The sequence below is a fragment of the Dacryopinax primogenitus genome (assembly GCF_000292625.1).
Source record: "Dacryopinax primogenitus strain DJM-731 SS1 chromosome Unknown DACRYscaffold_2, whole genome shotgun sequence".
Taxonomy (NCBI): Eukaryota; Fungi; Basidiomycota; class Dacrymycetes; order Dacrymycetales; family Dacrymycetaceae; genus Dacryopinax; species Dacryopinax primogenitus.
The window spans coordinates 931692-951405 of record NW_024467199.1 but is presented as its reverse complement, the minus strand read 5'-3'; the positions used below and the strand labels follow the sequence as shown (position 1 = coordinate 951405).

The following is a 19714-nucleotide window of genomic DNA, read 5'->3' as shown; positions in this document are numbered from 1 at the left end:
TCCTCCTCCTCCTCCTCCTCCTCCTCCTCCTCCTCCTCCTCCTCCTCCTCCTCCTCCTCCTCCTCCTCCTCCTCCTCCTCCTCCTCCTCCTCCTCCTCCTCCTCCTCCTCCTCCTCCTCCTCCTCCTCCTCCTCCTCCTCCTCCTCCTCCTCCTCCTCCTCCTCCTCCTCTTCCTTCTCCTTCTCCTCCTCCTCCTCCTCCTGCTGCTGCTGCAGCTCTGGCTCTGGCTCCAGCTCCGGCTCCTCCTGCCCTGATCTGGGTTCTTCTGCTGGCAGAGACATCTGGGACCGGACCCCTTCTCTTTCACTGCCAAACAGCTCATTCCACAGATCCTTCAGATCCTTTGCAGGTGGTATTTTGTGCCCCAGTCGAGTCATCTCTTCCTTTGATTCTTCCTGCCAGGTGATGATGACCTTCTTTAGGGCTAGTGCTTCGGCCAACTGACAATGCTGCCATCTCTGGGTGTGGGACAACATTTTGCCACAGTGAGAGCAAGGACCTTGTCGATGTCTCTGATGGACCTCTGCCTTTGCCTTTACCATGGTGAGAGGTAAACAAAATGGCAGGCCCCACTCTCCAGGACCAAAAAAAATCAGTGATTCATCAATTCGGAATTTCCATATTGGGTTTATTTTTGCCCTTGCTTGTGGTAACCATCTCTTGGCATGTAACATGATCTGTGTATGTGACTGATTTTGCTATCACAGCTTTCTGCTTGAGGGGTATATAATGGGACTGACAAGCTCCCGTCCCTTTCTCCCCATCCTATGCCCAGGATCTCAGACCTCACTGACACCCCTTCCCTCAGCATCTTCCTCAAACAGGCCCCCTCACCTGAGAGCACTGACAGCCCTCCCAGCGACTCCCTCTTCCTCAACTTCTTCAACAGCTGCTCTCCACCACTGTGCTCCCACCCCCTCCACACCTCTCCAAGGATGGCTGCTATGCATTGTATGTGCAACTGCAATGAGTCCAATGCCATGATTACAGATGTTCCGCTCCCAACAAACACTTCGTCAAAGAAGAAAGTTGGCACCAAGGGAAAAGGGAACAAGGAGAACCTGCCTGCCCCATTTTGCAATGCCACCTCTGTTGCACTTGCCCTCTCCACTGAGGATGACCTCAATGAAGACCCTGTTGAAACCCTGGTAGAGCCTGAGAAGCATGCCCTGTTGGTATCTGATATCAAAGAAGATGAGCCCCTGCCCAAGCGCACCAAGAAGCAGCCTCTCAAGCAGCTTGACAATGGCCTTGACATGCAGAAGTTCCTCTCCAAGAAGAAGTCAAAGAAGGGGGAACTTATTGAGGCAAATGCAAGGATTGTAGAGCTTGGGGCAATCATTATGTCTATGAAAGGTATGTCTTGAACACTGCACATGTACATACATATCTGATGTTATTGAAGCAGATAAGGAGAAACTTCGAAAGGCACTCATAGCTAAGCTGGCAAAGCACAAGGCACCTCCGCCTCTGAAGGTCATTGCTAAGCCCTCAGGGCAACCTGGTCATAAGGGGCCAGGTGGATATTGCCTGCAGGAAGAGATGGGGCTCTCTGGGAATGAGAGCAAGTACAATTCTATTTGGGTAAGCCACTCTTACCTGCTATTATAGCTACCTACTAACCCAAGCTCTTCTACAGCAACAAGTCCGACAGATCAGCAACAAGTACAATGTCTGTGGAGACAAAACCATCACCAAACTCCACCCAGAGGTCATGGCAAAGATATGCAAGGAAGTGAGTACCATCCTCCATGCTAAATGACAACATGTATTTACCTTGAAGTAGGCTCAACACAAGATTCCATACCTGGCATGGTTTGAGAATGATTGGGCCACCAGGGCCATTGTCAAGTCATACATGAGGAATGCCAAGCAATTCTTGGTCTCAAAAAAAGCTTACAATGAACATCGCCTGTCTGGGTCAGGAACCCCGGGCCCAGCTGTAGCCCCTTGGCCTTTGGTGAGAAGCATTCTATCCAATAAAGCAATGGAGCGAGCTGAGCACAGCCTGATGATGATGATGATGTCAACAGTGACAAGGAGCTTGCGGATCGTTTGGCTGAAAGTGGATCTGACAATGAGGATTCCAATTAAGTAAGTACCCAATTGTAGATTTGTGTTGTGTACATATTAACATGATTTTCAGTCTCTTGTAAGATATTTTGAGCCCGCTTGGCCTGGCTTTTGTTGTTGTGGGGACTAGATACCACTGCTTTATCCGTGCTTTAAGCACCACATTCCAGCTCTTGTATGATTTTCAGCGAAGAATGACATTTGATTGCTTTTGGTAAGGAATTACATGTGGGTACTGTGACAGTTCGGTTCGGGGCTTGTAAATAAGTTAATAAAATAGATACGGTTTTCAGCTCCACACAAGGTAATTCACTGCCCTAGGTCATGATTGGCATGACCCGGGGGACTCCTGAAGGGACTTAACTTCAGTGCCAATGCACAGTGCAGTGAACTCCAATATGGCTATTCTCTTGCGAGGCGCTGTTTCTTCTCGCTGGTGGTGTGGTTCTCTGCTGACCGCGCGAGCTGCAAAAGTCAGGAATGCTAGCTGTCGCTATAACTCGTCTATATCTGCGGCCTCTCTCCATTCGGTCTCATCCGGAATACCCCCACCGTTGAAGGGTATCAAAATCGTCGACCTCACTCGAGTTCTTGCAGGCCCGACAGCTACCATGCTTCTTGCTGATCTAGGGTATGCATCCCATGAGTTGTCAGTTATGAGGTGGTATCTCATCATCATGTACAACTCCATACAGGGCCGATGTTATCAAGATCGAAGAGCCTGTGAAGGGTGATGATACTCGTGCCTGGAGCCCGCCGTTTGCGCCGATTCCCGATGGGTCGCCCAAACCCGACTTACCGCCGGAGTCAGCGTACTTTCTTTGTGTCAATCGCAACAAACGATCCTGTGGGATTAACTTCAAGCAATCGGAGGGTCTTGAGATAGTCCGGAAATTGATCAAGGATGCTGATATTCTGGTGGAAAACTATCTGACTGGAAAGCTGGTAGAAATGGGTCTCGGATGGGACGAATGTCACAAGATCAATCCCCGCTTGATTTACTGCAGCATAACAGGTAGCACATGCAGGTACTTCAGTGGGCGAAGTACTTACAAGCGCACAGGCTATGGTCAGACGGGCCCATATCGCAAAGCAGCGGGGTACGATGTTGTGATCGAAGGCGAAGCCGGCCTGATGCATATGTGCGTAACGTTGTGATTTCCTCAGCTGGGATTGTTAACTTGATACACTGTAGAACCGGCGAGCGGGACCGTCCGCCCTGTAAAGTTGGAGTAGCTGTCACCGATGTCAGCACTGGTTAGTCACTTTTGTGTCCCCTCTATAACGTACTCATCATGCAAAGGATTATACGCTCATGGCGCCATACTGGCTGCGCTGTTATCTCGACAGCAGACTGGAAAGGGAGTGTGGATAGACTGCAGCCTGTTCGATACGCAAGTAAGTTCACTATTCCTCTGCAAGTGCTTCCTTTTACGCAAGACAGATCGCAGGTCTGGCGAACATAGCATCGAATTACCTCATTGCAAACAAAGAGGCATCAAGACATGGTACACAGCATCCTTCCATCGTTCCATACCAGGTGTTCCCTTGCAAAGATGGGTTTGTTATGGTTGGAGCAGGTAATGACCGTCAGGTCAGTTCCTTATTCCCCCATGTGTCTGTTGTAACCTTATACTCCCACAGTTCAAGATTCTTGCCGAGCAGATTCTTGAACGCCCCGAACTGGCAGAAGATGAACGGTTTATCACCAACGGGCTTCGTGTACAGAATAGAGTTGTCCTCTGTGGGCTGATTGCGGATTGCTTGATGGAAGAGACTCGAGACTACTGGCTTGCTAAGTTTGATGGGCTCGGGTACGTCTAGTCCCGAGAACGCAATATGGTCGCTGATGAGTGCTCAGCGTGCCGTTTGGCCCAATCAATAACATCCAGCAAACCTTTGAACATCCTCAGGCTGTTGCGAGGGGGATTACGGCAGAGGTCGAAGTAAGTTGTCATCTCGTTCTTTGAACCGCACTGACAGCGAGCCAACTCCAGCATCCTCGAGCAGGTAATATTAAGCTGGTTGCCCCAGCAGTTCATTACAATGGCGCGCGGATGCCCATTAGCAGGCCGCCGCCGTATTTGTCACAACACACAGAGGAGATATTACAAGAGCTCGGGTATAGCCAGCAAGCGATACAGGAGTTACACGAGAAGAAGATCATATCCTGAACCAAAATATCAATCAATCATAATCAATCTCTGTTCCCAGACCCATAGATAACGCTTGCTCCACGACGAGGTTCGCGATGGCCACGTCCTGCAGACCGATACCGACGCTTTTGAAGATCGTTACGTCTCCTGACGAATTCGTTTTGGTGTCGATTAGACCTGGCAGTGGACGTCCATCTACGTCCAGCAAGTCACCTAATTCGACCAAATCCTCCCACGTGAGGTTGGCAGCTATCAGTTCTCCGGCCTCTCTTAAGCATGCTGACCGCGAATCGACCACGACGATGCTCGCGCGCTTCACGAGCCTGCTGGAGACCTCATGCATTGAGGGCTTGTACGAGCCCGCCAACACTATGCATGTCCCCGGTGACACCCAGTCGGAGTCATAAAGAGGCCGTGTGGCGCTCGTAGCGGAGCAGATGATGTGAGCGGCGGAGACTGCATCCTGTATGGCGGACTCGTTCTCCTTGTCAGAGGATGAAAGACTTCGTAGGAGGATCTTGGGGAAAGCTCGGCTCAGGGCTTTCATCACAGATTCGAGGCGGGCGTTGCCAGTGCGATTCACGACAGTGCACGAGCGGATGGAGGGATACATTCGCAGGAGAAGGAGACCGTGATACAGCATCTAAAGGTTGATAAGCATGAAAGATGTGAAAAGTGAGGCCGAGCGCCCACTTGAAGACCTGCTCCGAAGAGAACTAGTGTCTCCGGATTTCGTGGACCAATTATGCTGACGGCAAGCCCAGAGCCTGATGAGAGAATAGATATGTTTAATAGCGTCTGGTATGTAATAACGAGCGTACCAGCGGCAGTGCGGACAGCCGTCAGAGATCGAGCATTGACGACGGCTCTCACTCGACCACTCTCTTCATCCATTACCATCGTTGTGGCAGGCAACCCATGCTGACTATGTTCGAGGGGTACGCTGACCACTTTCATCGCTGAGCCGCCAGCAGAAGCAAGGCGGGAAGGCATGAAGAGCGTGGTATGTGACGGTAGGTGGAGCGCTATTCGATGTGGGAGCTGCACGGGCTTGGGCGATACTTCCTCGGGAACGTCCTGCTGCAAAGCAGCGAACACTTTGCCCATCAAAAGCATCAGTTCTTGTGGCGTAAGTTTCTGTACAACAGCGTCGACATCCTTTGCTGATAATACAAGCAGCGACATGACTACAGAAATAAGTACGGAGTAAAGCTGGCTTCCGGTGATGACGGGCACAACATGAGAACAATAGGGGCAATGTCGCGAGCAGCGGCACCTGACTCAACACGACGACGACGACGGCCTTGGTCAGCGTCAGCCATTCCAATGGCATCGACCTCGCACCATGTCACTTCGCATTATACGACGCCCGAACAGGAAGGCGATGATATACCAGAACAGGAGCTCGAGGCGCTGTGGAATGCTGAATCTGCAAAAATCAAGTTCGCCCGCCGACCATACAAGATTCCTACCTTCGTTCGTGGCTCCCTGGACACTGAGGAGGGACGGACAGCGAGCTCGAACTTGGATGGGAACGTAAAGGCAGACACTAGCGTTTCAGATTGGTATCAAGAACTGTCTGCATCTCGAGCTACTGCGATGTCCTCGCAAGATCTATCACAAATCCCCTCGACCTCCGCCGCTGTTCCCTCCCCAGCTCCTCGCAGCTCTTCTCTCCCACCACCTCCGAGGCCCCGCCCGCGCGGAAAAGCTCGACGTGCTCAACCAGACTGGTTTATCCACCGCGCCCTTTCCACCCAAGCACAAACACAAGTGGAACCGCCATCCAGATCCTTATCCTTATCGACACCAGGACTTGCCGCCCTTCTCGCGCAGCAACCCCCTCCTAAGCCCTCCGAGCCTGCCTTCAAGCCTTCGGTATGGTATGCTCTCGATCCGAGCAATAAAGGGTTTGCGATGCTCCGCCGGAGTGGGTGGGAGGAGGGGTATGGTCTCGGTGCAGCGCATCCGCCAGCAAAGGTGAGGTCGGAGCCTGCAACCAGAGGTACTTCTCCCTCTGTCAGAGGCAGCGAGAGGGCTGCAGAAGATGAAGAAACGATGCCTGAGATCGTCGACCTCACTGGCTCGCGTTCTCCCACGCCAGAGGAAGACAGCATATTCTCGACTGCTCCAGCATCGCCTGCAACCCCCACTCTCCAACAACCACCATCTTCTGATACCTCCCACTCAACGGCTCTCCTCACGCCCCTCCGTCCGGTGCTCAAAGCCGATCGCCTCGGTATCGGACTCAAGGCGAAGAAGAAGTCGTCCTTCTCTTCAAAGGAGATCAGAGAGCATATACGCGCGGGGCAGGAGGCGCATCGGAAAGCTGAGATGGAAAGACGAGGGAAGGGTTGGAAGGCCTGGGCGAGGCAGGCAAAGAAGGACTCGGAAGAAAGGAGGGCGATGATGAGTTATTTGAATTCTTGAGGCTCGCGGTCCCGCTGAACCCTCCCTATCTCGCCGTCGTTCCCATGTTCTGTTGTATTGATAGATTATGTAGCCATATAAGACGTTTGCGAGAGCCAGGGTCGATGCAAGTGCGAAAGATCGTGCAAATTGAGACTCGAGTGTGCGAACGCGAATGCGCATGAAGGAAGAATGTGCTACTGCGGAAAGAAGAGAAATCTGGGAATGGAGACGGTGACATCTACCTTTTATTGGAGGTTGATGCTCAGTGATGGCAGGTGTAACGTACAGAACTGCCTCCCCTCTAAGACAGTCAACTCGCTGGTTCTGATCAGCACACTTCTCGATAATGCAGATGAACAACTTACACCAAGTCGTTGAGTGATACACGAGCACATCCTTCAGCCAACCATACCAGGTCGGATACGGCCTTGTTCATTTGAGAACAATCGCGTATCTCCAATTTCCGCTATTCCCAAACATCAGCACCCAAAGACGGTGTTTGATGGTTGGAACTCACCAGTGCCGGCATCCTTCTCAACCACAACATCATATTCGCAGCCGTAAACTCGCACGCGACGACCTTCACTTCCTCCAGCCGTTCCCACATATGTTCCTCACCAGCCAGCACCTCCAAGAGAGGACTGATATGCCCAAGCATATCCATCTCCAGGCACTGAACGTTCGGGCACCTGATATCCCGCAAGAGGACGAGGACTTTATCCTGCCCGCAATCTCTCATCTTCAGACTCCTCAGTCGAGGGAGCTCGACTGGCTCAAACGCGGGAGGTTGCGATAACCTCGGTACCCATCGTTCAGCCACAGTGTCCATTTCCAGTCTCTCGAGCTCCGGGAGAGCGCGGAGCATCTCCAATAGCTCAGTAGCCAGGCCCGGGTCGTCCATGTAGTAACTGCTCAAGCGAAGCGCGCGTACAGACGGGAGGGTACAGGACTGCACCCAGCGGAAGTTGTACCACTGGAAATTGATTTCCCTCAGCTTCGGCATGTGTAGGAGCACACTAGGGAGAGGGGTCGCGTAGTCCCCCGAGTCGGAGTGGCCTGTGCGCACGGTGAGCTTGGACAGGGAGAAGAGGGCGGTGCCACATGTTGCTAGTGCTTCCTGGGCGAGCCAGCAGGAGGAGAGGTTGAGATCGAGCGATTCCCAGCGGGACATGCTAGGTCGCAGAGAGGCAAGGGAATCCATCAGTGCGGAGATGCCGGCTTTGCATGGGAGGGACTTGTGAGATCGGCACCGGACGGTGATCTCGATGTCGAGTGGGAGAGCGCCGGAGCGCTCGAGTTGGAGTTGGAGGCGGGGTGTGATACCGGTATCGGTGAGGCGGAGAGAAGTCCATAGGGAGGGGGTGGAGAGGGCGATGTTGTAGATTGTGCGGGAGACGAGAAGTAAAGGGAGGAGGGCGCGGGGAGCTGTGCGAGCGGGGTAGGAGAGTAGTAGGAGATGCAGGATACGTGAGATGAGCTCGATCGGTAGGGAGGATAGGTCGAGAGGGTGCGACGATGGTGAAGGGCTGCGCTCAGAGAGTGACTCGAGATCGTCCAAAGACGAACGCGACGGTCCGGGCAGGGAGGGAGGTATAGGTGATGCAAGCATGTCGTTGACCAAGGTTCGATTACAATGGGACCGTAAGGCTCGCTCGAGGATTCAAGCAATTAAGCACAAGTAGTCTCAATCAATCAAAGCAATCAATCGACAAGTGAATGCACTGAATCCACAGTCCGATAGCAGCAAGAGTAGCAAGAGGGTGAAAACAGGTCACACGAGCGCGAGAGCCTTTCCAGCCATTTTATATCCCAGCCGCTGCAGAGCGTAAAGTCCGAGTCCAGCCGCCCGGAGCCCTTCACCCCAGTTCGTGACCTCGTCTTCACGGTCCAATCAGCTGGATCGGCAAGACTGCGGGAACTGCACTCCGCGCCCATCTGTCCGAGGCGAGGTAAAAGCCTGGTTGCAGCGCCTTGATCAACGGGCGCTTTCTGGACAGAGAAGAATCGGACTTGACATCAGACGAGCTAGGTGGAAGAGAAGATGATGCGTTCTGGCGAGGGAAAGAGTGCCTGAGGAAGAATGGTCCGAGAATACAACAGCTTGAATGGGATGACAGAATATGTACAGCACATGGTGTCCAGTTTAGGGACGCACAGCATAGACCGAACCCACCGGCGTTGGTGATCTTCGGTCGAACGACGTAACTTGCCGACGGACTATTGTTACATACTTTAGGAGAATGGCGCCCAGTTTGGCTTGTCTGGAGATTCGGTTCTGCCGAGCGCTCAAAACGAGATGAAGGTCCGCTGTTGCTGTGTGCACAGCCAAAGCTGAGCAGATTGGAGCTGGGCGATTAGACTGCTCAAGAAGGAAGGAGTGTTGCAAGGTGTGAAGAGGTAAGAATAGCGGTAGAAGTCTTGCAACGCCCATCAGTGGTGTGATTAGGCCGGGCAGAAGTTCGTTCGGCAAGGCACGAGGTTAAATCTATTTGGTCGCTTTATGGGGTTAACAAATTATTCCCCAAACATATTGAGCCACGCAAAATACATAACTTGTTTGATATTACATTAATGATAATGTGAAGCAGGCAATCACTTGGCGACGGGTTTGCAGCGCAAGTCTGAGGGTGGGGAATGACCAAAAAAGACATCTGCACAGAACTCATTGCCCTTTATATTCTTCCTCGATCAAATGCGTGTTGCAATCTTTCAAGCCTATCATACTCTCACCCATACTCCGGATCTAATCGATATGCATCATTCTAATCCTGATCCGAACCCATAATAACTACATGTCTTAAGCATCAGCCTACACGCACAACGGTGGACAATCAAGAGAAGTCTTTCCAGGACAATCACCCACCAGGCCTTCACTCAGCGAACAAGTCACCCACACGCTCGCCTACGCTCATCGCAGAACCTTCCACACCCTCAACCCCATATCAACCAGCTGGAGCTCCTCATCCGCCCCATCACTTAGCTTCTTGTCTATCTCCGCGAATACGAGAGCGCATTTAGACTTTTGCGGGCCGGAGAGGAGCGGGTGGAGGATGATGATATCGTGAAGCTGGTTCATATGTTAGGATAGGCAAGTTTGAGAGATGAGAGGAGCGTACCTGCGAAAGGACCTGAGTGGCACTATAGCCCCCCATAACAAGCTCTTGCACGGCATTGCGGACTCCGTCAAACCCCTGCTTCCTCGCGTCTATGTCCATATCCACATCCCCATCCACCTCGACACCCAATGCCTTGGCGAACCTGTTCACCACCGCATTAGGTATGACACCAGCGATCTCTTGAATGTCTCTCGGCTGGATCTCTGTCGGCGGGCTTGTGGATGCCGACAATCGGTGCGCCGATTGAAGGTAGGTGATACTTCTCCTCAGGTCGCCCTCCGAGGTCGATATGAGCGTGCTGATAACTGCTGGTGTGACCGAGACGTGTTCTGCCGTGGCGATATACTCCAGCCGAGCGCGGTTGGACGACGCGTCGAGGGTGTGAAAACGGAATTTCGAGCAACGGGATGCCAGAGGCTCTATTATCCTGACCAACAGTGAGGGCGCAGCTAGTGAGAGCAACGATTCACATACCTCGTCACGTAATTGCACACCAGACAAAATCGCGTAATCTTCGCGTATGTCTCCATCACTCTCCTGAGCGCCGCTTGCGCGTCCTGCGTCATACTATCCGCCTCATCGAGTATGATAATCTTGTACGGAGGGCAGGGGTATCCCTTAGACGCCTCATCGTCCGCTGCGCGTGGGGTCTGACGTGCAAAGTTCTTGATCTTCTCTCGGACGACGGTGATGCCTCGTTCGTCGGAGGCGTTCAGTTCCAGCACGCGGGAACGGAAGAGCTCAGGACTATGGGAAGTGAGCATACATGGTCGGGGAACATGAACGGCGTACCCGAATAGTTGACGAGCGAGGGCCAGGATGGTGCTCGTCTTGCCTGTCCCCGGTGGTCCGTAGAAAAGCATATGTGGCAACTATAAGACCAAACGTGCACGTCATCCGTATATGCGCGATAGTTGGTGTGAAAGACGCGTACATTCGCACTTCCCAGTGTCTTCTTTAATACCTGCACCGTATGCTCCTGCGCGGAGATTTCCTCCATCGTCTTTGGCCGGCTGGGCAAGTCTCTATCAGACTTCTCTGTAGATTGCAGACAGTAGGTAACTACTGACTATTTTTCTATCCAGGGTTGAAGTGAAGGGTCATGAACATGTTTTGGTTGTTGTTGTTGCTGGGACGGTTTGGGTTGCTTGAGGAAGGACTGCATCTTTGCTTTTTTGCTGTGATTCTACGAGCGAGTGGATACTAGTGCGGTACCGGCGCTTGATATGTGACCGGAGCACCTGTGCGAATTCGGACTTCGTAGAAGCAACAAGAATAGAGGCAGAGTGAAGCGCTGCACTTCAGCGTCGATTAACAGTCTGTATGCGGTCGTTTGCAGTCCAAGTCGTGATACGAAGTCAGAAACGATGAGCAGAGAGAGGGACGCGTCGTGCACGCGTTCTCTAGCGGGCGCAATGACACCAGGGCGCCAATGCGGAGGCGGCACGCGCCGGTGATGAGGTTCGTGTGCGGTCGTTGTGCGGGTTGGAGTCAACATGCTGGCGCTTATTGAACGGCGGACTTGGAGCTGCTGGGCATAAAGTGCTCAGCAAAAAGGCGGCAGCGACAACGGACATCCCGTTGTCTGAGCGCGACCACCACAGGCGCATATATCTACTCGTCCAATTTACTGCGTCGACAACCTCCTGGGACATCACTCGATACATATGCCTAAAGCTGGTTCTCAACAGTGTTTTCGCCTGCAGGTGACTGGACTGCGGCGAAGTACTTCAACTGCGTTATTGTTGGAACGCCTTGCCAAAGAACCGGCCTTCGCTGACCAGGAACTGTACGTTCATCAGTGTCATTCACGTTTATTCATAATAATGCACATTCGTAGGAGCAATCCTATCAGGCTAACATCCTCTAACGCCAATGGCACAAAGAAACACCTCTTCTTTGTCACCGTCACCGGACCTCCGTTGTCATCCGAAATGCCCACAATATTGGGGATGAAGCAAGGAACGTCGTTGACGACGCTCTGGCTGGCCAACAAGGGTGACCCAACCCCGCCGAGCAGCAGGCGTGCTTCCCCTGTTGCTTCGCCCAACTCGTCTCCAAAGGCATCATGGCGTTTCCCGAAAGAGCGAACTCCGTCCCCGCCTCGAGCGCGTACGCCTACGCTTCAGCCGGCCATCCTGCCCCCTGCAATTCCCCAAAATGGCTTCATCACCCCGCACCAGCGCGCCTTGTCCCCCACCTCTCATATGTCACAGTCCCCCCTCGCGAGCCACGGGTTCGTAGCCTCACCTCCTTCCGCTTCTCCTTCCAGTAGCGGCCGTTTCACTGCTCCCTTCCAGACATTCGAACCCCAGGCACTGGCACCAATCACGTCCCCTTCCCAGCAAGAGCCGAAGGACGTCAATATGGACACAGGGACGAACGGGGAATCGCCCAGCTGGCTTAGCTACCTTAACAGCTCGCCGTCTTTCAGCATGTCCTCGTTTCACTCGCATTCCCCTGCGCACTCCGTGCCCGTTCACTCGCGGACGCCCAACAATTCGCCTGCGACACCGATCACTCCTGTCACACTCCCACCGACTCCCGCGAAGCCGTATATCCCATGGCAAGACTCGGGGATGTCCTTCACCCACCTCTCTGATCAGGAAGCGGTAGATCGCCTTACAATGCTCCTCGCGAGTTGCAAGCCGTTTCTCGAGGACCCGACCTATGGGAGCTGCCAGGAAGAGGCGGTCCGTCGGGCTTGGGGAGACTTGGAATGGAGGGGAAATGTGAGGGAATTGGGAGAGGCTTTGAATAGGTTAGAGGAGAATGATGTGTTGGTGCATTGTGTTGATCGCATTGCAAAGAATGAAACCGCATGAACTGAAAATTCTGTTCGATCAAAATGAAAAAAGAGCGATTCCAGGCGATCGTGAGGAAAATCTTGAAAGACAGATACTTCATACTTTTGTACTTGGTTGATGCCCAAAAGCATACACGTACATGTATTAGCGGTCGCGTTATCTCCGGGTTATGTAAGCTTTTCCACTGGGGGCATTGTTCTCCGATATTTTGTCAACTCTTTCACTTACCTCCTCCTTTTGCTTTGTCAATCTTTCTCTTTCCTGTCTATCTCGTTCTATATTATCATCATGTCTCTTGTCAAGTCACTCAGTACCACCGCCGAGCTGCAAACTCTGCTCACTGCTTCTCCGACCCGTCTAGTCGTCATCGACTTCATGGCAACCTGGTGCGGGCCCTGCCACCAGATAGCGCCCCTGTTCGAGTCCCTCTCCAAGCAATACAAACACGCTGCTTTCGCCCGTGTGGATGTAGATAGGAGCCAGGAGATCGCGCAGATGTTCAAGGTCACTGCTATGCCGACCTTTGTCTTACTCAAAGGAGGTCAGGAAGTCGGCAGGGTACGTGTTATGTGCCTTTCGATTGGCTCATTTTGGGATTAACGTCGCGTGGGTGCTATAGGTACGAGGTGCCAGTGCCGGACAGTTGCAACAGATCGTCGCCGTTCATGCAGGGCCTGCTCCTCCGAGCGCAACAGCCTCGAGCTCCGGCGACAGCTCGAGCAAAGGCAAGGACGACCTGGTGGACACCGTCTCCCTGTTAGAGTTCCTGGACCCTTCGCAGTTGAACTGCCTTAATGAGGCAGAGCAGCATGGGATCAAAGGGGTTATTAGTAATAAGGGAAAGAACAAGAGCGGGGCGTGGTTGGAGAGCGATGCGGATGAGGAGCTGTTGTTGAACATTTATGTATGCTGCTCTTTCCCTCCTGCTCGAGAACATGCTAATGGGAAGACAGTTTAACCAAGCCGTGCGCGTACGTGGGCTTGTCATCCAGGCGAAAGAACTTCCCCAGGGCCCGAAGAAGATCAAGCTCTTTTTGAACAAGCCTGCTCTCGGATTTGAGGATGTCGAGGACGTCGAGGAGGCGGAAGCCGCGCAGGTCCTGGAGGTTACTGAGGAGAACCTGGCGGGGAAGCCGATCATCCTCCGAACTGTGAGGTTTACAAGGGTGACCAGTCTACATGTGCGCATACACCTGCAGGCTTTGAACACGACTCACGTGGTTGGTAACAGATTTTTGTCGCCTCAAATCACGGTGACGAGGACACGACCCGCATTGATGCGATTGACATATTCGGCATGCCTGTTGAGTGCGTACTAGATCATTGTACCGACACAGCAATTCACACATTTTACAGGACGACCAATATGGGCAATTTTAAGAAGACGGAGGAAGTCTGAACGGAATCCTGCTTTCTTCATCCTGCTCATACCCACACGACATGACCTGTATTACTTGATTAACAAGAAGCCTATTTGGCATACAACGTTATAACATCACCTTTGATAGACTTGCAGCTTGCCGTCCATGATGCGAAATGGGAGTTGCCAAAAGGCAAAAGGTGGAAAAAATTAGTAATGATGTCCAGGAAGGGTCAACGGGCTGTCAAGCCCTCTCCTTCCAACACGGGCGCATATCCAGTCTGCCAAAGCAGCCGATATCACCACGCTGTCACCGCCCGTAAAAGGCAGGCGGTGCGTCATTCAGGTCATCGCATCGCTTGAGTCCACTTTCGAAGTCATAGCTTCCCCTTCCGTTTGCTGCGTCCAGATCGGTTTTGGACCCAGTCTCGTGCCTAGTGTACTTTGACCGCCGTTTCCAGCAGTCAGTTCCTCCTTTCAACAATGATACCATCGTCCCAGTGCACACCGATGCCAGAGGAGCAGCTGCCAGCTTTGCAAGAACGTGAAATGCAGCTCCAAAAGGAGGTATTCCGGTGGCTCATCGCCAGTGCACAATCCAATGCGGTCCAGAGCCTCGTCTTTTTATACGAAGCCTGATGCTGCACCGACCTCCCAACTACCATACCCCCGACCATGTTCCCCAACACACCATGCACGCGAGATCGCGGTTCAGCTCGCAACTTGCTACATCTTGCCAGGACCAGCACCAGCGTCGTTCTCTCCGCCCCGTGGGGCTGGAGTCTCATGCACACCAGTACACGAGCACATAGCTCTAATGCAGTCCCTATAGAGGGTCCACATTCTGGGATGATGAGGGAGACAACAGAACGCTGTGCCTGAACTGGCGAAGGATACAGCAGATGGATGCAAGGAGAACAACACGAAGGCAACAGTGCGCCAATCGGAAGCAGAGGAATAGCAGAAAAGCCGGCGGATTGAGTAGGCATCGACTGCGAAAGAGCGAGGATGAAGCACTGCATGGACGGCAACAGGCGGATCTTGGCGACCAAGAACCTGCGAATTCGACGTGCCTGTAAAGTTTTGCAACGGGGGAGGACGCACTCCCGTATCCATCCGACCGGGTCAATCTGGTTGGCAATACATCGAAGAAAGCGAGACTTTCCACCTGCGACATGGGAGCAACAGCGGTCTGGCTTCCTGGAGGAAGCGCAGATACCAGGGGCGGATCAGCGTGCGATGACAAAAACAACGCCGACAGCAGGTTCATCCATCGGAGATGGCCAATGCTTGCAGGACATCATGGTCACCGAGTTCATCGGTTTGCGAGGTCGGGCCCAAGAGTCGCTTGCGTCCAGCTCGGCCACATCGCGTCGATCCTTGCCATTCGCCCGCCTTATGCCTTCCTGTTCGTTTCCAGACTTCACGCCCAGCACAGCAACGTTCCCTACCACGCCTGATCCTTTCGAATCACCCAGTTCGCCGTCGATCCCTCACAGCGCACGCCGGCGCTTCCGGACGACCCACACCCGAACGTCTATGACGGCCCTCATCAGGCTGTCTCGACGCAACGAGCGTGCATCCGCGGCGATGGTAGGACCGGTTAAACTTCGCGGGGATTTGAGCTGCTCTTAGCAGCTCAGAGAAGGGGAGGCAAGCCGCATGTCGCTAGTGTCCCATGTGTGGACTCGGTACGATTGCTGGCTGCGAGGTGCGGCTTGGTGGAGTAGTCGGGATGATCGTACCGGGTGCCCCCAAGTCACGGTGCATCCAACCTCGTGAACGACACCAGCAAGAGAAGCAGCGCGATGGCATGCTTGTTCGTGTGCTGATGCTGTGCTTCTCGGGCTCATCCTGCACTTGTGCGTATGTCGCTCCGTCGAGCTCCTCCAAGGGGGCGTCTCTCTAGTGCATCCAGCGCCTCTGCCCACGCTCGTCAGACATGAAACCGCGCGTTCCGACACCGAAGCTCGCATCCATACTGCCATCCACAGCAAACAGACAGTGTTTTCTATGCGTGAGCTGCGCTGACGAGTAACGAATGTGAGGACCTGACTCGGTGCTAGCAGGTTTCTGTCCGTAGTCTGACAAGCTGAAGGCAGTGGGGTGGATGTACGTGCCGGAGAGACGCGTATATAGAGCTCAACTTCACAGCGAAAGATAGTGCAAGGAAGAGTCAAGAGCACAGGAGGAGATCGGAAGATCACCAAGCGCAGGTGTCCATCCTGACATTCCAGTAAAGCCGGACCGCATTGGTCCCTTCCGGTCGCTCTCCGGAATGCACACTCGCCAGAACAGCAATCTCGAGTAAAATGAGGACACGCAGCGAACATCAACACTTAGGGTTAGATAACACTCTCGAGTCCTCTAGGGCCTCAGATCGTGGATCAACTGGGCTGGAACTGGGCTGGTGGTGGTAGGGCATGCTGGTGCCGAGCAGGTGTGCTGCGTGGTCCTTGGGCGTTGAGAGGCGAGGAAGGGCATAGGGCTGGTGAAGGACGCAGAGGACGGTTTTGCGGAGTCTTGGCTGACGACTGGAGAGCTTTATACCAAGCAAGAGCAGATGGTGGTAACTGTGAAGATGGTGGGTGCGACGCGACGCGACTGGAAGGAACGCGCAAGTTTAGGGCAGGTCACCTCGCGTGTCCCATCTTCTAGGTGTTTCTTTCTCACAAGCAGGCAAACCTCAGCAAAAAAGAGTTTGGATCAGGTCTTGAGAGAGTAACGATGTCTTTTTTCTCAGACGAATATATCGTAGGAAATTAATGAAAACTCAGAGCTCCAAACTTTATTCTTCTGACGTGATCACTCTGGCCACTACTGATCATAGAAGGTGATATATAACTTCAGTTCATCTATCAAGCAGGTCATTCATCGAATCAAAATGAATAAAAATCTCTAAGAAACGGTGGGTCATTCCAATATTCTTCCCTTCGGAGGCATGGGACAACTCCCGAGGAGAGACGCGAATATATTTCCACCCCAAACTTGAACGCGTCTTCACGCGCCGTCAGTCCCGCAGACCAGCATCCCTAACTCTCGTTCATACCACGACCGTCTGTATCTACCGTCTGCCGCGAACACGAAAAACTAGCAAAATGTCTAACGAAGTCACCACTGATACGTAGGTTTCTCATTCTATCAAATAGAGGCTAGAGTTGACGCGATGCTCTAAAGTACCGTGACCCACGAGAACGGCAACGCCGCGCCTGTCGAGACCGCCGCTGCGGTGGACAAGGGCAAGGGCAAGGCCGCGGAGCCCGTCGACGAAGATATGGAGGACGATGATGACGACGAAGAGGAGGAGGAGGACGATGATGACGATGGCGACGATCTTGTCGAGGTACGCCTCTCCCTCTGAGTGGTTCGTATATGCACCACCTGACACACGTGTGCAAAGGAGGAGCCCCTCGACACCACCGCGATCCTGTCCGCTCCTCGCCGCCGTGCACCCGTCGACTACTCCTCCAAGGAGGCGCTCGAGAAGGCCGGCCTTGCTGCCGAGCCCGAGGCTGCCGCCGACGAGGAGGCGGACGAGTACATGGGTAACGCGGAGGAGAAGTGAGCGTGTATGCGCGCTTATGGGGTCGTCTCATACTACATATGCGGTATGCGGACCACCCTCCCCTCAGTGTTTCCCGTTAGTAAAGTGTTCTGTAATCTCTGTCTATGCTGGTACAGTCGCTGTTCAAAGCATATATGTAAACCATGTCACCGCTACAATGTGCATATATGTCGCTGTCCGTCCTCTCATTACTGCCAATCAAAACTCTACAAGGGTATAACATGCGTAACACAAGTCCATCATCCTCACTTCTCTTCTTGCGTCAAACAACCCCCCTCTCCAGCCCACCGGCCAAGCATGCTCAACGTCCTGCCCAACCCCTTATGCACCTCCACCTGGAACGGCAAGAACGGCCAACGTTCACCGTCAATCGAGATGTTGCCCTTCTGAGCGAGAGGTATAGCACGATATGCATGCACCTTGAAGTAATGCTGCGAGGGCATCCAGAACTGTTTGCCGGAGTGCGCGCCGTCCTGCGAAGATAGCATAGTGGTACGAGGCGCCTGCATGGGCTCTCCTCAGTGACGGCCCTCGGGAAGGAAAGCTGTACGTACCGGAGTCTGCAATACCAAATCCAGGCATCCGTCGTTCATCTCTGCTGCAGGGAACTGCATAAAGTCTCTTGCAACGTACGGCATCATCCCACCACTGGGATGTTCATCAGGACTGCCTTTCTCGAGCACAAGGACGTGACTGACTATAGGTAGATGATCTTTTCCGGGAACTCGACCCATCCATCGTTGTCCGAGTCCCTCCACTTCAAAGGCGGCATTCCCTCGCCCTCAGCAGGCTCCTCCTCTAAGGCAGATGCGTTCCCATTAGCAGTGCCATTAGCGGTTCCGTCCGCGTGGCTTTTATCAGTGTTGAACGTGTAATGTGCTCGGAAGACGTCGGCTATTTTTTGCTTGTCGCTTTCGGCTACTTTAAGCCATACTTTGACGGGACAATGCTTCATTCTCAGCACTCGTCGCAACATCAGTCGACGTTTCATCCTTAGCGCAGCGCACAGACACGTACCTCCCTGGACGAACCCAACGATGAACCTCTGATCGCCCATCCACCTCAGGTTCTCTGTGCCCAAGTCTAGGTCGGCCATGAGGCCCATCGTCTGCGAGAGGAAGGTGACCCGCCGCTCATTGCCCTGGGTGATGCTGGCGATGTCTAGAGGAACAACCCGTCCTTTGACAGCGTTGAGCACGGCAAGGGCGACATCACGACAGTCCTGCACATACGTCGTCAGCGAGCGACCTCCTGGCCGAGAAGACGTGCACACCTTTGGGCCGATAAGCGACACGGTGAACGCGTTCCCACTTCCAGCAGGTACATGGGCCACAGGCAACCGCAGTGCTCTCAGCGCATCCTTGTGTTTCGCAAGTCCGTTGAACACTTCGTATGCCACCCCGTCGCCGGATACGATCGCGATGGCGTCGTACGCAGAGACGTCGAGGGATGCGGCCACTTCCTCTGCGTGCCCGGAGTGGGTGGTGACTGCTCAGCGAACAGCCATCAGCGGGGGCAGCCAAATACACCGAATATGACGGACATGTAACATCCAGGAAGCATTTAGCAGCTTCGAACACGGGCCGTGCGCGATGCTCGAATATGTGCTTGCCCTTCCCCTGCCCACCGAAGGGGTTCACAATCACCTTGATCCGCCTTCCGGGAACGATACCTGCACGGCATGTCTCTTATCAACATCTTCTATCTCTTGTATGGCACGGAGAAACTCACATCCCGCAGCAGTCATCAGCCGTCCCATCCACGCCTGCACCAGTTCCTTTTCCCCATCCTGGGGCTTGCCGGTGATCCAAAGCACCACATGTTGCTTCTGCTTCAGCGCGAGCGTAGCAATGTGTGCGCTACCATCAGCCCGCAGCTCTCCGTGAAGAACATGCTTCAGAGAAGTGCAGAGCTTGACAGTGTCTGGTGCATCTATTCGCGAACATCAAGAACCGCGCTGCGACGACGCTGCGGCAAAAGTTCATACCCCCATGCAGGCCCAGAGCAGATACCTTGAACTCATGGTCAGTAAACCAGACGACGGCAGGCTTCTCATCGACAGTCAAGTGAATGGCGTTGTCCAATTTCCAGTCCAAGGGTGCGACGCCCTCCATTAGTCGGTGCCACCGTTGTTGTCGATCACGTCGCACGCGCAGTTGGTCGTCACATAATCCCTGAACGGACGCTATCTCTGATCGGGCACATATTTCGGGATTACCAAATAT

General features: G+C 53.4%; 9 protein-coding genes across 9 annotated transcripts; 4 read left to right on the top strand and 5 right to left on the bottom strand.

Moving 5' to 3' along the window:
• Positions 1 to 767: 767 nt before the first annotated feature.
• DACRYDRAFT_103994 (uncharacterized protein) lies at positions 768 to 1821 on the top strand (the record flags this gene model as incomplete). The annotated part of the gene is made up of 4 exons (XM_040767860.1): positions 768 to 1356; positions 1409 to 1584; positions 1640 to 1739; positions 1787 to 1821. 4 exons carry the CDS (start codon positions 768 to 770, stop codon positions 1819 to 1821), a joined length of 900 nt encoding a protein of 299 aa, XP_040632402.1.
• Positions 1822 to 2471: 650 nt separating this feature from the next.
• On the top strand, positions 2472 to 4258 carry DACRYDRAFT_74736 (CAIB/BAIF family enzyme; the record flags this gene model as incomplete). The annotated part of the gene is made up of 9 exons (XM_040776084.1): positions 2472 to 2704; positions 2769 to 3088; positions 3137 to 3215; positions 3269 to 3330; positions 3377 to 3471; positions 3518 to 3667; positions 3718 to 3887; positions 3935 to 4019; positions 4071 to 4258. 9 exons carry the CDS (start codon positions 2472 to 2474, stop codon positions 4245 to 4247), a joined length of 1371 nt encoding a protein of 456 aa, XP_040632401.1. The 3' UTR covers positions 4248 to 4258.
• A 2-nt stretch (positions 4259 to 4260) lies between these two features.
• Positions 4261 to 5414, bottom strand: DACRYDRAFT_74732 (NADP-binding protein; the record flags this gene model as incomplete). Its single annotated transcript, XM_040776083.1, has 3 exons — positions 4261 to 4872; positions 4923 to 4996; positions 5051 to 5414. The coding sequence occupies 3 exons, from the start codon at positions 5412 to 5414 to the stop codon at positions 4261 to 4263; spliced, it is 1050 nt and encodes a 349-aa protein (XP_040632400.1).
• A 185-nt stretch (positions 5415 to 5599) lies between these two features.
• On the bottom strand, positions 5600 to 8602 carry DACRYDRAFT_98212 (uncharacterized protein). Its single transcript, XM_040777514.1, has 3 exons — positions 7159 to 8602; positions 7007 to 7107; positions 5600 to 6959 (listed from the first exon to the last, which is right to left on the bottom strand). The coding sequence occupies exons 1-3, from the start codon at positions 8248 to 8250 to the stop codon at positions 6887 to 6889; spliced, it is 1266 nt and encodes a 421-aa protein (XP_040632399.1). The 5' UTR covers positions 8251 to 8602; the 3' UTR covers positions 5600 to 6886.
• Positions 8603 to 9549: 947 nt separating this feature from the next.
• DACRYDRAFT_46527 (P-loop containing nucleoside triphosphate hydrolase protein) lies at positions 9550 to 10922 on the bottom strand (the record flags this gene model as incomplete). The annotated part of the gene is made up of 6 exons (XM_040774712.1): positions 9550 to 9708; positions 9758 to 10184; positions 10232 to 10504; positions 10550 to 10629; positions 10692 to 10770; positions 10828 to 10922. The coding sequence occupies 6 exons, from the start codon at positions 10920 to 10922 to the stop codon at positions 9550 to 9552; spliced, it is 1113 nt and encodes a 370-aa protein (XP_040632398.1).
• A 398-nt stretch (positions 10923 to 11320) lies between these two features.
• On the top strand, positions 11321 to 12582 carry DACRYDRAFT_113595 (uncharacterized protein; the record flags this gene model as incomplete). The annotated part of the gene is made up of 2 exons (XM_040769663.1): positions 11321 to 11546; positions 11598 to 12582. The coding sequence occupies exons 1-2, from the start codon at positions 11425 to 11427 to the stop codon at positions 12580 to 12582; spliced, it is 1107 nt and encodes a 368-aa protein (XP_040632397.1). The 5' UTR covers positions 11321 to 11424.
• A 228-nt stretch (positions 12583 to 12810) lies between these two features.
• DACRYDRAFT_19964 (DUF1000-domain-containing protein) lies at positions 12811 to 14049 on the top strand. Its single transcript, XM_040771738.1, has 5 exons — positions 12811 to 13122; positions 13184 to 13468; positions 13518 to 13745; positions 13796 to 13872; positions 13921 to 14049. The coding sequence occupies exons 1-5, from the start codon at positions 12853 to 12855 to the stop codon at positions 13961 to 13963; spliced, it is 903 nt and encodes a 300-aa protein (XP_040632396.1). The 5' UTR covers positions 12811 to 12852; the 3' UTR covers positions 13964 to 14049.
• A 78-nt stretch (positions 14050 to 14127) lies between these two features.
• Positions 14128 to 15248, bottom strand: DACRYDRAFT_19963 (uncharacterized protein). Its single transcript, XM_040771737.1, has one exon. It carries the CDS (start codon positions 14944 to 14946, stop codon positions 14389 to 14391), a length of 558 nt encoding a protein of 185 aa, XP_040632395.1. The 5' UTR covers positions 14947 to 15248; the 3' UTR covers positions 14128 to 14388.
• A 1701-nt stretch (positions 15249 to 16949) lies between these two features.
• DACRYDRAFT_98209 (uncharacterized protein) lies at positions 16950 to 19603 on the bottom strand (the record flags this gene model as incomplete). The annotated part of the gene is made up of 10 exons (XM_040777513.1): positions 16950 to 17048; positions 17102 to 17267; positions 17325 to 17992; positions 18044 to 18137; positions 18188 to 18452; positions 18507 to 18711; positions 18763 to 18977; positions 19033 to 19161; positions 19221 to 19421; positions 19477 to 19603. The coding sequence occupies 8 exons, from the start codon at positions 19601 to 19603 to the stop codon at positions 17735 to 17737; spliced, it is 1494 nt and encodes a 497-aa protein (XP_040632394.1). The 3' UTR covers positions 16950 to 17048; positions 17102 to 17267; positions 17325 to 17734.
• Between the last annotated feature and the right edge of the window lie 111 nt (positions 19604 to 19714).

Excerpts from the sequence above, each read along its gene's own strand:
- DACRYDRAFT_19963 (XM_040771737.1), bottom strand. The coding sequence starts at position 14,946 with ATGCAGTGCTTCATCCTCGCTCTTTCGCAGTCGATGCCTACTCAATCC.
- DACRYDRAFT_19964 (XM_040771738.1), top strand. The coding sequence starts at position 12,853 with ATGTCTCTTGTCAAGTCACTCAGTACCACCGCCGAGCTGCAAACTCTG. Across the intron at positions 13,469-13,517 it reads AGCTGTTGTTGAACATTTAT|TTTAACCAAGCCGTGCGCGT; the intron begins GTATGCTGCTCT and ends ATGGGAAGACAG. Across the intron at positions 13,873-13,920 it reads ATATTCGGCATGCCTGTTGA|GACGACCAATATGGGCAATT; the intron begins GTGCGTACTAGA and ends CACATTTTACAG.
- DACRYDRAFT_98212 (XM_040777514.1), bottom strand. The coding sequence starts at position 8,250 with ATGCTTGCATCACCTATACCTCCCTCCCTGCCCGGACCGTCGCGTTCG. Across the intron at positions 7,108-7,158 it reads TGAGAAGGATGCCGGCACTG|CGGAAATTGGAGATACGCGA; the intron begins GTGAGTTCCAAC and ends GTTTGGGAATAG. Across the intron at positions 6,960-7,006 it reads GTATCACTCAACGACTTGGT|CGAGTTGACTGTCTTAGAGG; the intron begins GTAAGTTGTTCA and ends GATCAGAACCAG.